Source organism: Dunckerocampus dactyliophorus, chromosome 1 (assembly GCF_027744805.1).
Source record: "Dunckerocampus dactyliophorus isolate RoL2022-P2 chromosome 1, RoL_Ddac_1.1, whole genome shotgun sequence".
Classification (NCBI taxonomy): Eukaryota; Metazoa; Chordata; class Actinopteri; order Syngnathiformes; family Syngnathidae; genus Dunckerocampus; species Dunckerocampus dactyliophorus.
The window spans coordinates 11,109,533-11,126,529 of NC_072819.1; the positions used below are offsets into that span (position 1 = coordinate 11,109,533).

Sequence of the window (16,997 nt, forward strand, 5' to 3'; positions counted from 1 at the left end):
TTCATGGCTTGGCGTAAGGCCACCCACAACATTGTCTCGTCCAGGTCTCATTAACCATCAGGGAGACTAAGGCTGGACTCTCTACTTAATAGCGCCACGCGTACAGAGACTCACTCTGCCTGATGATGAGGAGGGACACTTGTTGACACGTTTCCCTCGCGGTAGTGATAAAACTGCAAAGCTCTGCTGCGCCGTAGGGATTCTATGCGAGTGTTTCCTCTGCAGTCCAAACCACAAAAAGACTCAACCATCTAAACGTTCCCATTAACCTCTGGCTGCCTGCGGTCAGGCGTCATCACCTCAGCTGGCATGCTCGCTGCTGTCAGCGCCGCAGCTGATGCCACAGCTGAGGGGGCTGCTATGTTTGGGCTCGCTGCCCGTGGTAGAACAGCCACAGGGGTTGGCTGGTTTAGTCAGCGCTGCTGTAGCACCCTCGCTCATGTTGTTGGTGCCGTAGCTCATTGTTTTAATTATCTGTGGAGCGACACGCCAACACCAGCACCCTAGGCCCATTCAGGCTCTACTTGATGCAGAGCGTTCATAGGCCTCAGATGACCACAAATGACAGCGCCACTAATCCGGCCTGCTGGCCCTAAGACTACTGAGGTGATATGTGGACATGTGCCTTCTCCCCTTTGTCCTTCCAAATGATGCACTGTAAAAAAAAAAAATAAAAAAAAAAATGTTATGCAGGTTTTATGTTAAAAAACAGAAGCTAAGTTCCCAGTTTTATAATTAAAAAATACACCTGCACTGTATATCAAAATACGGTATGCTACACTGGAAACAGGATATTTTACAATTCAAATCTTTTTTAACAGAAAGTTACTCATAAAAATATATATTTATTAATGGTTAACCTGTTTAGAGTAATTGTAAAAAGTCATACTATTCAATACATCGTAGAGTATACAGTGGTATGAAAAAGTATCTGAACCTTTTGGAATTTCTCACATTTCTGCATAAAATCACCATCAAATGTGATCTGATCTTTGTCAAAATCACACAGATGAAAAAACTCTGTCTGCTTTAACTAAAACCACCCAAACATTTCTAGGTTTTCATATTTTAATGAGGATGGCATGCAAACAATGACAGAAGGGGGAGGAATAAGTAACTGAACCCTCACATTTAATATTTTGTGGCCCCCCCTTTGGCAGCAATAACTTCAACCAGACACTTCCTGTAGCTGCAGATCAGTCTGGCACATCGATCAGGACTAACCTTGGCCCATTCTTTTCTACAAAACTGCTGTAGTTCAGTCAGATTCCTGGGATGTCTGGCATGAATTGCTGTCTTGAGGTCATGTCACAGCATCTCAATGGGGTTCAAGTGTGGACTTTGACTTGGCCACTCCAGAACGTGTATTTTGTTCTTCTGAAACCATTCTGAAGTTGATTTACTTCTGTGTTTTGGATCATTGTCTTGTTGCAGCATCCATCCTCTTTTTAGCTTCCACTGTCTGACAGACGGCCTCAGGTTTTCCTGCAAAACATCCTGATAAACTTTTGAATTCATTTTTCCATGAATGGTTGCAAGTTGTCCAGGCCCTGAGGCAGCAAAACAGCCCCTAACCATGATGCACCCTCCACCATGCTTCATGGTGGGGATGAGGTGTTGATGTTGGTGAGCTGTTCCATTTTTCCTCCACACATTACGTTGTGTGTTCCTCCCAAACAATTCAACTTTGGTTTCATCAGTCCACAAAATATTTTGCCAAAACTTCTGTGGAGTGTCCAAGTACCTTTTTGCAAACATTGAACGAGCAACAATGTTTTTTTAGACCGCAGTGGCTTCATCCGTGGAGTCCTCCCATGAACACCATTCTTGGCCATTGTTTTACATATAGTTGATGTGTGCACAGAGATATCGGACTGTACCAGTGATTTCTGTAAGTCTTTAGCAGACACTCTAGGGTTCTTTTTTACCTCTCTGAGGATTCTGCGCTGAGCTCTTGGCGTCATCTTTGGTGGACGGCCACTCCTTGGGAGAGAAGCAACAGTGCCAAACTCTCTCCATTTGTAGAGAACTTCTCTGACTGTCGATTGATGAACATCCAGACTTTTAGAGATGGTTTTGTATCCTTTCCCAGCTTTATACAAATCGATAATTCTTGATCGCAGGTCTTCAGACAGCTCTTTTGAGCGAGCCATGGTGCACATCAGACAATGCTTCTCATCAAGACAATTCTTACCAATTCTGTGTGTTTTGTAGTGTTCAGGGCAGCTTTAAACCACTCATCAGTGATTGGGCACACACCTGACTTGAATTGTTTGGTAAAAATTGGTTTCAATTGCTCTTTAAGTCTCCTTAGGCAGAGGATTCAGTTACTTATTCCTCCCCCTTCTGTCATTGTTTGCATGCTATTCTCATTAAAATATAAAAACCTAGAAATGTTTGGGTGGTTTTAGTTAAAGCAGACAGTTTTTTCATCTGTGTGATTTTGACAAAGATCAGATCACATTTGATGGTGATTTTATGCAGAAATGTGAGAAATTCCAAAAGGTTCAGATACTTTTTCATACCACTGTAATAAAAACAATGATAGCACATAAACATTCTAGTTCAGTAATAAATACAGTAGCACCATATGGATGGATGATAAATACAATCTTAAAATGGTTGCCATTGATTTTTACAGACAGCAACTGATGCTATACAACTTTGGGAATTACACGTCATATTAGTATTTAAATTTTTCATGAGACGGTCGAAACAATGACTTGTCGAGTAGGCTCACAGTTGTTAAGATCATGAAAAGCTTGTCCAAGGGGAAAACCGTACAATAAGTACATAACATACACACTGGCCTGGTGGACTGCAAATAAAATGTGTCCAAACTTAATACTTGAGTCCTGTACTTCATATATAGTCGTCCCTTGACACATTGCAGTTCAAATTTCACGGCTTCACTCTTGGTTTTTCAAAAACTTAATTAATAAATGCTGTTTTGTGGTTGAATACGGCCTATTAGTAAAAAACATGCATATTTAAGCAAATATTACACATCATGTCTAAAATAAGTATTGTGAAGCACAAAAATGGGTGAACTAAAAGTACAACTCCACTCAACAAAAATATTAACGCAACACTTTTGTTTTTGCTCCCATTTTTTATGAGATGAACTCAAAGATCTACAACTTTTTCCACAGACACAATATCATCATTTGTCTCAAATATTGTTCCCAAATCTGTCTAAATCTGTGATAGTGAGCACTTTTCCTTTGCTGAGGTAATCCATCCCACTCATATCAATATGCTGATTAGACACAATGATTAGTGCACAGGTGTGCCTTAGACTGCCTACAATAAAAGGCCACTCTGAAATATATAAGTATAAGGCATGAAGTTGGATGACATACCCATCAGCAGTGATACGACAGTGAGTGAACAGAGAGAGAATATCGCAGAGGGATTGTGAGGTCTGATTTTTTTCGAGGAGGCACTTTTGTGACGCAAATGTATTTCCCTTTTGAGCGCATATTGTTTTGAGAAGCCAAACTCTTTATCTAAGTGGCCCCACCAACTAACCGGAACTATGTTCCTCATCACCAAAATCCGACCACAACTCGGTTCACGGGACAAAGTGGGGGTAAGTCACTGTTGATGCACTACACTGCTGATGGGGATGTCATACAACTTCATGTCAAAAAATCCGAACTATCACTTCAAGATTACACATTCAAATCATGATATGTCGTATTTTACACAGGTCACTATGTGTCAGTAATGTTCGCGCCAGATTTCATCGGTAGAACAACAGGGTTTTATTGCAGGTTTAAATTGTCTCACAACAGGCACAATAATAACAACATAATAATTGTAATAATAACACAGGCTACCGTTGCGGCCATAACCGTAAACTGAGCTTTGAAACCCTGATGTAATTTCCTGTCCTTCACACATCTGGAACACATTTATTGCAACACACGAGAACGTTTTTTATCTATGTCTTAAATGTTGTATTTTCTCTGATCATGTCTACTTTTTTTGTCATGTGAGTGTAAAAGTGACTATATGGGTGTTATCTCATGTTTAGAGGGCTCTAATAATGTTGAAACTTGTATATAGGTCATAAACACGTTTTCTATGCTTAAACTAGGAAAATATCCCTAATTAAGAAGGAATCCGATTTTGCAGAAATCACGGTCGGGTCTGGAACCAGTTAACTAAGGCTGATATCGATACATATCGAATATCAGGCTCATATCAGCACAAAAAAAGAGTAAAAACTCATCTAAAATCTCTGATATTGGTGCTCTGATACAAGCTGTCGATTCCAGACTCCGCTCTAGCACGTCTGTCCAGCCCTGGCCAGATAGAGCCCACATGATCACAACAACAGTGTGTGCTAACATGGTAAGCATAGTGTAGGAGTAATGGCAGCCGTGTGTTTGTTTTCGTTAAAAGTACAAATGAAAAGACTGCACTTGTCATGCACACGTTTCTCGTGGTGGCACCGAACCAGGGAAGTTTCATATGCCCAAACGAATTGCACATTTGAAGCAGCGTTGCACGGGAAACTCCCACGGGACAACAAGGTCATGAGCTACAACAAAAAAGATGACCAGCCCCCGTCAGTAGTGATTACAGTTGGATTTAAACGCTTAATTGAGCACCTAGACCCTCGCTATATTATGCCTAACTGCCACTACAGTAAACCCCAGATGCTTAAGGAAGTAAATGGGTCAGTTTTTCTCGTACCGATTGTTACTGGTTATTGTTCTCTATTTGAGTACTATCACTTGATCAAGCCTTTTACAACATTCCACACTGCAAAATAAGTAATACAATGTATGATTCATTCTGATATCAGAATAGATGGCTATTCAAGGCAGCAATATTGGTATCGACTCGGAAGTGAAAAAGTTGTATCGGGATACGCCTACAATTAACCGCGATAAACGAGGGATTACTGTACCATCATAATCCCTCCATTTTGTCTACATGCCTATGCCACATTGGAGGAATGGCTTAATTGTTACAAATATTAGGGCAGATATGTTCAAGACAGTTATTCATATCCTCAAACAATTGCCACTTGCCAGTCACTCAAGCGTTTGATACTGTCTGGAGAATATTGATAGATCCTTGTCTAAATCATTGAAAAAGGTGCATTATTTTTGTCACATGTACGGCAAATGAAGATTTAAAGTGACGGTTTGCCACGGTTTCACAGCTGCCTAGATGGCTCTAATTTGATCGTTCTTTAAGCATTATTTCCCGCCCTCTCCCTGCTCCGAGAATGTAAGTTACGCCACACATAACACACACATGCACATTAGTTCTGTTTGTCGTCTGCTAATGATAGCAATTTGGCAAAGTTTAGCTACTAACGTTAGCTATCATTGAATGTATAGCCTATTATAACAAGAGCATGACTGCAAATTGCTCGGCGCCTCTCTGGGACTGCTTTTGTGTAAGTTCATGCTCTACCGACATGCACATGTGTATGAGACAGCCATGAGTGACAGCCATGAAGCGTGTAATGACACACAATGAAAGTAACAACAAATACATTGTTAATTACTGTACATTCGAGAAATGAGGGGGAAAAAGCTGGCAGATACTTACTTTATCGGGCGATCCAGAGGTTGGCGATAATGAGATTATATTGTGATTCTCACTGCCCCACGGAAAATGTACGTGTTATAGACCCTGTGTATAGCGGTCACCTGTCTAACGCGGCCAACGGCCACCCATTTTGTATCCCTTGGTCAATATCTGACTGCATATAGCGGCCAAAATACCGACTCGAGCAGAAGCTTCATGCACGAAAAAGTTTCATTTTTTTAATCAATGAAGCCGTCATGTGTAGACTTTAATTACTGAGTCCTAGCTCAGTCACAATCATTCACAAGATCCACACAAACTGTCAGTTGTTCAACATAAAAAAAGCCGTCTTCTTTGGAGCTTGTTGCAGAAAGTGACACCGTTTATTTCCTGGTGTGAGACAATGTTCACTAGTCAATACTGTAATGCCGCTTGTTGTGGGGAAGGAGAGACTCACGTCGCTGATGCACTTTAACTGCTTTATTAACAGCGGTGTATTAACGTAGTAGTTCTTTACAACTTTTATCCTCAGTCCCACAGTGCCCTCTACTGGTCAACATGTAACAGTATAATTATATGTATCTGCAAACACAACAAGCTTATAATCACAGACATGTTAATATGTGCACGCACAAATTCAAAATGGCCGCCAACCTGTCTATAACGGCCACTTGCCTATAGCGGCCACTTTTGCCGTTTCCCTTTAGTGGCCTCTATAGACAGGTTTGACTGTATTTGATTTGGGTCTGCTCATGTTTATAGACTTGTTCATAGGTCTCTGGGATTTTTTCAGCTTGTCCAAAGCACATTTTACCCAATGAGCTCAGATGGCATCCATCTTGTTGGGACATAAAGAATAATCTTTGCCTCTGCAAATGAGCAAATACTGTGTTCCACCTGGTGTTGAGACTTTAAGGACAATTTACTCTCTCCACAACTTGCTGAGACAGCATAAAATTGAGCAGTAAGAATGGTGGTTAAAGAATATTATCTTACACTTAACAACGGCCCACACATGACAGATGCAGAGTCAGTAATAATTCACAACGGCTGCGTCAGTGCTGGACATGGGGATGAGGAAGAATACGAGCTTGGAGTTGAAATGCACCCCCAATCCTGAAAAGGATTTCAAATGAGACTTGCTGCTTTTAATCTGAGGTGGGGTGCAGGTGCGGTGGCCGCCATGACACGTTGGTGGGATTGGGCTCAAGGGACATGATGGGGTGACGAGGAGAATGGGGCAGGCCAGGGGGTCCACATCACAAGATAATTGCCCCCCAGGGTCAGAGCAGTGTTGGTAGGAGGAGGGGACCACCACTGCTGCCCGTTCTCTGATCATAACACTGATTGGACTGGTGTGATTTTAGACCCACGTGTTGGAAGTGTCTTTGCTGCCAGTAAGCTGGAGCTTCATGTTGTACTTTCCAACATCCAGCTAAAAAGTTGTTGAACAAAAGCACATAAGTCGTGTTTCTCAAAATGCTTTTACGTATTAAACGTGTGCACTGCGGAGTTGTTTGACCCAGTCCACGCCGCCTGCCCTAATCCCTCCGCCATTATGCGCAGCCCCTGCAGACTGGCGGCGGCCTCTTGGCCTGCATTTTAAGCAGCACACACGCTGGCAGAGAGAAGCCTTCTGACAGGCGGGCCAGTGCAAATGTTGGCAAATAATTGGACCTACATTCTAATTCGTCCTTGATTAAATGAGTCCTAATAGACATTATTTTTTACATGACTGCCTCGCTGCCGCCCGCAGCAGCGTCCTCCAACTCGCCTAATGAGCCCTCCAATTTACTATTGACATTAAACCGGCTGACATGAGCCAATCAGCTTCCCTTCATGGTTGGTCATCAGCGTGAGGTTCCGCTAATGTGTGCTAAAAGCACATTTTTTTATGCCTGAGTCATCAGAACATCCTACTCCCCCTTCACCACCACTCTCCCCCCCTCCTCCTTGTTAAGTAAATAACGCTCGCTAGATGCATGACTCTGGCGTGCTCTGCGGCTTGGCGGGGGCGCGGTCCTGGAGCAGATATGAATATGTACGCCGCCGGTAAGCATCCTCCCACCCCGTGGCTGATTGGCCCACTCAGCAAGACACTCACATTGGCTGGAGGAGGGGGGCGGGGGTTTATCCTGGGGTTTGTGGGTAATGTGTTTGGATTGAATGGGTTCACGCACTACTGATAAACATTTAAGATGCTTGTATTTAGCCATTTTGCTCATTTACGCGGGGTCACTGTTACCAAGGCAGCACGGCTTACCTGATTTTGAAACAAGTTGTAGTAAAAGGTCAAATGGGACTGACTCGATGGCTTTGGTCAAACACAAATGATTGTCATAACATTTAAAACACCATCGTGATTCTGGACACGTGTGTCCCTGCATCTATGTTTAATTACCCAATCTCCCCATTTTTGGAACATGGCGCCACTGGAGCATAGCTCAGCTAGAGCGTACCGGCGACATGTCCCATTGCTTTGGCTCATTTCGACTTTTTCTTCAATTTTTCTCCTTCTCATTTGCATGGTTAACCCCTTCACTGCTGTCTGGTCTAGTCGCATGGATGACTCGGCCGCTCCCCCCCTCACTTCCTTTAATTATCTGTGCCTATCGGAGGGCACCTAATGACTGTCCAGCAAAGGCTAATGGATTTCAGCCTCTTCTCCTTGTTCTTTGTCTTGACTTTTCTCCTGCAGGGGGAATCCATGTGCTTCAGGTTTGCTGCATTGCAAAAACGGCATTGGCAGAACATTCAGCAGCTCACCTTGTGACAAAAAGTGTGAGGCGGTGATTCATCTTGACTGCACATTAGCTCGGCAGTTAGCTGATGCTCTTATCCATCTATTAATCTATTAATTAGAGGGCTAATTAGGCCAGAAGAGGCGCCACTGACACCGTGTCACTCTTAACCCTGTTTCCTACCGCTCATTACCTCTGACGCGCACCCCACACCCCACGACTGTAATTAATGATCGCCTTGAACAGGACCCCGTTAGCTCGTTCATCTCAGGTTGGAGCTTTTTTCTTGTACTTTCATTTTGTGTCGATACATGGAAGGCTTTTACTTTGAAAGAATAAATGGCATTTACACGTGTCTCCCCAATAAAGACCAAGGGTTTAAAAGCTGGATGCAGAAATAAACCTGAGGTGGCATTTTATAGAGCACTTAACTCCTTGTCTACACTGACTTGTATCAGGATTAAATAAATTAAGTTCATCATAATATTATTTATATACCATAAATTCCAGTGTATGAGTCCGTGAGGACCAATCCGCTCTTTATTTGACAGAAGCCAATCAGAGCTATGAAAAAACTCAGGACAAGCTTGTCAGGAGGTCATTACACAATATAACAGTCTCACAGTTTCATCTTACAAACATTTAATTCAGTACATAGCAACCGTCAAACATTATACCTCAGAAATATAGAAACATGTATCAATACGAGTTTAATATGAAAAAACACTTTTTAAAGTCTTCCCGTAATGCATTTAGTTTGAAAAAAAAACGTTTCATTGGAGGAGCATAGAAAGCATAGAAAATTGCACTGCAATGCTGTTTCTGTCCACCAGAGGGGGCCAGAGGATCCGGAGCCCAAATCCCAGAGGAAGCTGATGTCATTGCAGCGCCCCAATGAATGCGTTGCTCAGACACAATGCCTTATGGGAAAAATGTTTGGGGTTTGTTTTTGGGTTTTTTACTCGTATTGGGACATGTTTATATATTTGTATATACACCTTTTTAGTGTTAAGTTGCTGTGTGATGAATTTAGTGTTCGTAAAGTGTTCTTTGAAAGATGACGTGAGTCAGACTGTTATGTTGTTATACGGTATAATGTACATATACTGATCTGTGATTTTCAGTGGGTTGATAAGCTTGTTGTGAGTGAACGTGTGATTGGCTCCTGCCAAAGAAAGAGTTTCCTCACTGACTTGCAAGCGCAGAGTATTTAAACATTTAGCTATGAATGAACACATGTGGAATTATGTACTCAACAAAAAGTGTGAAATAACTCTAAATATTTTATATTCCTCAAAGTAGCCAGCCTTTGCTTTTGTTTGGTTTTCACTTCACATGTGTGCTTTGTCAATATTACTTAGTGGAATTTCTTGCCTTGACAGGAACAGCATCAAATTAAAAGCACAAAATGAGTACAGACCCACCATCAACCAATACGAGCCTGAACTTTCAAGGTTATTGTTTTTCAGAGAGGTTGTGTAGTGAACAAATGTGCACATTAGGACTCAATAAGGTCATTAGATCTAACCTTTATGCATTCCCACATAGTATCAGCACTTGGGACCAAATATGAGGTTAAAGAAAAAGGGTAAAAATACAGTGTAGTTCGTCGTACGTGTACAGAAGTCACATGGTGCCTTCAAGGACTGTCAAAGTCAAAGTGCAGCTCGCATTAAACATGCAAAAATTGGGGGATTTCTAAATGTATATTATTTTTTAAATAAAATAATGGCCCATATTTCCAAAATGTATATCCCTTTACAGAAAATTTGATGTAGTTATCGTACTTGTGTATCAAATCGTTTACCACAAAGAGATTTACATTCCTACTTATTATAGATAAAAACTTATTTCAATAAGTGTGATTAATTATGAGTTAACTGTGGACAAAATGTGATTAATTGCAATTAAATATATTAATCGATTGACAGCCCAAATATACATATATACAATTTCTGGTTTGTTTTGTGGTACCATTTGGTCCTCACAGTGTGTGCTGAAGTGTCTACGTAAATAAGATAACATGTTTTTTTCTGGACAGCGTACATCCTGCGGTGGGTGTTGTCTCATCAATGTATTGTAATGACAGCTTTAAATGGCTTTGCACTCGTATTACCCAATATAGTAGACCTAGCAAGAGTAAATAAGCCATTTAAGGCATAAATAAAGCTCCTTCTCGTGTTTTTCACAGTAAATGGAGATGTTAGCGGTGGGTGGATAGATGTGTGGAGGACAAGAAGTGACATTGAGTAGATCAGATCAGATCAGAGTAGAGTTTTAGCTTGTCGTGGATTATGGCCCCAACAGTAGCCTGTTTTATTACTATGGTTATTATATTATTATTATTGTGCCAGTTATGAAAACCTGCTTGTTTTGGCGATCACCTCTGCTGCTTGTCTCACTGAACAACTACTGACATTTGGCCAATGTAGAATACTACATTCACAGTTAGAATGATTCTTCTGCCTTGTGTTTGTGTTTTAGTTTATTTAGCTAGTTTCTTTATTTATATTTATGCTTAATGCTCAATTTGCTTAAATATGCATTTTTTAAAAGTAGTAATAGGCCGTATTCAACCACGAAACAGCGATCATTTATTAGTTTTTGCAGTAGAGTGAGGGTGCAATCTTGGAACCATGACGTTGCAAGGCCCAACAAGAGCCAACCTCGGTTTCAGTTTTTGTCTGAAATTTTGCCAAAATTTTGCCTCTGCTTTTGTACACTGTCTCACAAAATTTCTCAGTATTGCACGTAACAAAGTAGTCCATTTGTGTATTGTTCCACACCATCTGCGTTGCTAACTCAATGTCCATGCAACTGCTAAAGAACCAACAATTGGACCAAAGAAATTTGCGAGTGCCAGCAATTTGATAAAGAAGGTAAGCAACACTATTGAATTTAATCATGCCAGGATGTACAGGAAGTCCATGTCAACAATCAGTTCCATCCAGTCCTCATTTATAATTATTTCACATGAATTATTGTCTGTAAAATGCATTTTTTGTTAATATTTTTGGGTGTTTGAAACAAATTAATTTTACATTATTTCCGATGGGCAAAATTGCCTCAAGTTTTGTCTGACCTTTTGGAATGAATTAACAAAAACCAAGGTACCATCGTATGTGGAAAGTAAGTGAATATGATAACAATGAATGGAGCTTTTCAGACTGACAAAGTTCCGGTCTCAATGTGTCTGCAATCCGGTTCACAATTCACAGTAGGTGTTTTCAGCTAGTTCATTTATCCATGATTCTCTCTCTGCACTGTCCAGTACAGCGGGACCTCAGTTTTTGTGATGAATTTGTTCCAAAGGTCAGATGAAAACTGAATTATACAAAAACTGAAGCAATTTTTCCCATAGGAATTAATGTAAATCCAGTCAATTTATTCCAGACACCCAAAAACCTCAACAAAAAATACTAAAAGAGGGCAAATAGACTAGTTTGTTATGTGCAATATTGTACGAAAACTGAGACTGTACAAAAACAATGGCAAAATTTTGGTCAAAATTTGTGTCCAATTTTTCAATGTATTAAGGTATCACACATTCAAACAACTTTACTCTTTGGGATGGTATTGATTTGTAGTCCTTGAATGGATGAGTCAAGTACCATCTTTGAATCAAATCTGAAACATAAAATATGATAGATTGAATAGTTACACCTGTATTCATTATTAAGGAATTCTGGGAAGGAACATTTCTTTGGGCCCACTTCTTTCTTTTGTAGTTTTGTAGGGTTATGCCGTCTAAAATGAATGTAAAAGTGAATAATACAACTTATTAATAAAAATAAATATGCGTAGTCCACATTGAGTTCTTTTTTTCTATAATACTTGCAGAAATGCAGATGATAAGTGCTTTTTCACATTTGGACTTCCTGTTGTCTTGCAAACATCAGTTCAAGCAGTGTGAGATGATAATGCTAATTAGCTGGGTGTGATGATCTGTGTGTGCGTGTGTGAGGGTCAAAGATGGATGACCCCATGAATGACACTGAGGCAGCAGCCGAATGGCCTCTGGTCTTTGCCTTTGGACAGGAAGCTGTGTGTGTGTCTTTGTGCGTGCATGTAAACACACCCAGACAAAGGAGGCGCTCAGAAGGAACGTTTACACACACGCACACACACACACACACACACAATGTGAGGGCTGAGACAGGAAATCAGAAAACCTAATGGGTGCAATGTGGCTCCTCCAGCTCGAACAGTCAGGTCACCTGACAAAGCCGGAAGCTTCAAATGTGAGAGTCAATAGAGAGAGATACTGTAGTAATGAAATAAAAAATGCAGTAAATTCATAAAATTGGGGTTTGTATCCTCCTGGGTGCTGTGTTTTTTATCATTAATTTCAATTACACACACATTTTACCCCTCTGGGCCTGTCCATGTCTGTGTGCGCACACACATGCGCGTGTGTCTGCCTTCTCACCCATACTCATGTTTAATTATCTACCCAGCATGCCTCAGTGCAGGAAAACAGCGCTCTGCCTAATGGGATGTGAAAAGAGACACACATTAGCACACAGAAATATGAGGCTCTGCATTCACAACACACACACTCTGTGCTTAATTAGTGCAATTAGCCTCTCCACTGTCGTGAGCTGTGTTTTCAAGACTCGTTAGTTAGTGATGATGGAGTCACTGTGTACACACGCACGCACGCGCACACACACACACACACACACACACACGCACACACACACACGCGTGCTTGTGCACAGACTCATAGCAACAACCGAGGTGGGGGAAGGCATGCGTTTCTTGGATCCACTGGCTGTGTGTTTCCCTGATAAGACAACATAAGGTCGACACCCCGCTGAGCACACACATACACATGCACACACGTTTGCACACCGAGCGACACCCCCGGGCTTTGTCCGGGGGTCGTGGGGCGTACTCTCATGGCCAACCTTTCTGGCCGGAAGGGAAGCCTTCCGGGACATTCCGTGATGCTAGCCGACATTGCTGGTCGGCAGGAAGTTAATGAGATTCCGGCAGGTTCTCAAAATTCTTCTCTCATGTTCCGTTATACACTTCATCTTAGCGCAGGTGATTTGTGAGAACCTTACGCGGTAGATGGGATTCATTTCAGACACTTTAGGATCCTCCATTTCCTGCGATCCTCTCCACACAAACACATACACACACAGGGGACATGTTTTTATTAAGAAAGGGGGAACAGCTCAATATCTCCTCCCCCTGTGACTAATCCCAGGGGGAGAATGAGTGCGTGTTTACATGGCGGGATTAAAGAGCTGCAGTTGCTGACACTGGATTAGGATCAAACGTGTCTTGTTTTACAGCGCCGTGAGTTTTAATGAAGCTGTTTTCCCGTTTTCGTCTTCCGCTCTCACCGTGCAGGGAGGAACGGGAGCGCTGGATCCGGGCCAAGTACGAGCAGCGCCTCTTCCTGGCGTCGCTGCCCTGCACCGAGCTGTCACTGGGCCAGCAGCTGCTGCGGGCAACAGTGGAAGAGGACCTGCGTGCCGTGGTGCTACTGCTCGCCCACGGTTCACGCCAGCAGGTCAACGAGACGTGCGGCGAGGGAGACGGCCGCAATGCGCTGCACCTGGGCAGCCGCAAAGGCAACGTGGTCATCACGCAGCTTCTCGTCTGGGTGAGATGCCAGGTTCCTCTTCTTTTATGTAAAAAGGCCCATGCAGGAAGTGATGGCTTTCTCTCTTTTTGCAGTATGGCGTGGATCTGATGGCGAGGGACGCCCACGGCAACAGTGCCATGGCGTACGCCCGGCAGGCCAACAGCCAGGAGTGCGTGGACATGCTGGCCCAGTACGGCTGCCCCGACGAACGCTACCCGCTCATGGCCACCCCTAACTTGTCACGCCGCAACACCAACCGCAACAACAGCTGCAGCAGTGCAGGGAGCGCCGCATTCATTTGACCCCTCCCACATGTGACACTCATTTTGGGATCCATTACCTGGGTGACTCTTACCTCCGCCCACCTGACTTCTCAAACTGCTTGACCTCAGTGACAAGAGTGAAAAGAACCCAACACATGCAAGGTCATTTTCACTTTCACTTTCATCAATGCTTCATTTCACACACTACAACAAGACCACTTTGTTCTCAGGCAACGTCCGCCAAAACATATCACTTCCTGTATAACACACACTGTGCTTTTCTTTAAGAAGTCATGTGACTTCTACGGGCCCCTCCCGTCATTTTTGAAAAATCTGTGAAGCATTTACCTGTGTTAAATGTGACAAATATGTGAAAGATAAAAAGTTGAATGTCTGATATCTGAAGTTTCTCGACATGTCAACACACATACACACGTACGTACATGAGGATTATGACTGCAAGACCCGAGAAGCTAACTCCCATAGGCTATGTCGACACTAACACGGATATTTTGAAAATATTGAAAATGTTTCATGCGTTTTGGCCTTTTGTTCACATACGAACATAGATTTTAGCCTTCATAGCTTTTGTGTGGACACGTGCAACGGAGCTTTTTGGCTTGTGTCTTAAGAAATGTGCAATATTGTCTAATGTAGTTAAACCAGGCGTGCCCAACGTGCGGCCCCAAGGGGTCCCCCATTTTTTATTGGCCATCGGCACATTGTAGAAGTGAAGTCAATTTTAAAAATAACTTCTTTTCTTTCTTCTTTGTCAACTACAACACGAAGCTATCAGTGTTTTCTTAGCATAAATTGACTGATGCTAGAATGCCAAGCGGCCCTCCCCTTGCTTTCTTTAATTCTTCTGAATGTGGCTCTCAGTGGGAAAAGTTTGGACACTCCCGATTTCAACCTTATGTAACAATAGACATGAGTAATGAAGTTATTGATTTATTGCTGGTTTTGTTTCATGCAGTGGTGGACGTAAACCAGGTGTGTCCAAACTTTTTCCACCGAGGGCCGCACACAGAAAGACTTTGATATTTTTGTTTTGTATTTATAAGAAAGGCTAAATATATATACAGTATGTATATATATATATATATATATATTTACATATATTTAAAGCTAAAGTTTTGTGTTATTAATTATTCGTATCATCATGTCAGTTTTTTCTTTACATTGTGCCTTGTTGCTGTATTTTTCCCATTTTTTCAATTTTTTTGTGTTTAGTTTTATTTTTTACAATGTGCTGCAGCCCCGGGGCTGCACTTTGGACCCCCCTGACGTTGACGTATAACACGCTTGGCGATTTAAAAACAAAAAAACAAAAAATAAAACACCTTTCTTGAGCGCCGTGTATTTTAAAGATGTGCACGACATTGTACATCTGTATTGACAAGCGTAGGCGTTATAATAACTATACTGTATATTAAATATATATAATTATTATTATTTACAATAAATGTTTTTTCAGGCTTGTGATTAGCCAAAATATGCATGGTAGCTGGTGAAGGTGTTTTATGTGGACAGAGATTTTTTTTAATTAAATGCCACTGATTATTAGAGAAAATGTGCATGTTGAAAATATCCGTGTTAGTGTGGACATTAGGCCTTTACTACCAACACTCAAAAGATTGAACTCTCTGTGTAACTTTTCTACACAGCAGCCCTTTCAACACTCACCTTGAGGTCAACACAGTTTATTTCAGCTTTCTTTTATGTCCTTGTTTACTTCCTGGTGGAACCAAAAGGGATTTATTTCTTGTGTTTTTAGATCAGGAAGGCTTGTGGAAGCTTTCGTCTCTACCTGGCCTGTCCCATCCAATTAGCCTAGGAAGGGCTTCTTCTTCTCTGTAAATAATTTTGTTTTGTGCTGTCAACCACTACATGAAGTTGACGCTCGTTTATCCACATCCTGCAGACTAGTATTTATTCACGCTCTTGTACGTGTGGCAGCCGACACGTTTGAATGGTGGAATTGTCTTGGTGGCCGATTGAGAGCTACAAATGCTGCCAATGAGCTAAATCATTGTCTTACATATCTCATAGATTTTTGACTGAATGTGCTGCTGTGTTCCTGTTTGCGCACACCTGTAGAAATCTTAGCCAGACTCCCAACAAGTTCCTCTTCGCCTCTTTTTCAACGTATAAGCATCCACGCCCTTCCCCCCACCACGATGATGTTCTGTAAAAATTGAATTTTATTGTGTGATGTTTTTTTGTACTTTTATTTATGACAGAAATGCACTAAATTCACTAGACTCTATTATTTAGCTGTATGAGCTTCTGATGCCTGTTGTCATGTTTCATTTTGTCGGCTTCAAGTGTCTCTAACTCAGGGGTGACCAAAGTGTGGCCCAGGGGCCATTTGCAGCACACAGCTCGTTTTTTATTGGCCCTTGGCACATTCTGAAAATACAATTACAAAAAGAAATTGGGTAAAAGGTGTCATGTATGGAGAAAAATATCAATACAATCCTTTCATTTTTCAGTATGTAGGCCTTATGGGGGAAAAATTTGGACACCCCTGACCTAACTTATCTGCGCGCTTTTCATTGAAATGCGAGAGCAGAAAAACACTCAATGCTTTGGTTCCTCTTATGTTCATCCCTTAATTTACGCAAAAAAGCCCCCTCCTGCTGTGTGTGCATTTTGTATAGTCCAGCCATTTTTTCATATTCTAATTGAGACACTTATTGATGTTCTTGTGGTTCTAATTATTATTAGTATTGTTACCATTTAGTTGGATGTACAGTAAGCTAATACAGAGTCTTTTACGGTAACGTGTCTCTTTTCAATAAAGACCACAACGATTCTTTGCAACAGAAACATCCTCAT

The 16,997-nt window shown here is 41.7% G+C and overlaps 1 protein-coding gene across 9 annotated transcripts in view; it reads left to right on the forward strand.

The window, feature by feature from the left end:
- The window catches only part of agap1 (ArfGAP with GTPase domain, ankyrin repeat and PH domain 1), a 111,568-nt gene extending 94,591 nt beyond the window's left edge, over positions 1 to 16,977 (forward strand). For all 9 annotated transcript variants that reach the window (XM_054796039.1, XM_054796030.1, XM_054796021.1 and 6 more), the window contains 2 exons: positions 13,656 to 13,911; positions 13,986 to 16,977. In XM_054796039.1, the coding sequence (XP_054652014.1) occupies positions 13,656 to 13,911; positions 13,986 to 14,195 (466 nt within the window). In that variant the 3' untranslated portion in view covers positions 14,196 to 16,977. The remainder of the gene's footprint in view (positions 1 to 13,655; positions 13,912 to 13,985) is intronic.
- Positions 16,978 to 16,997: the final 20 nt, after the last annotated feature.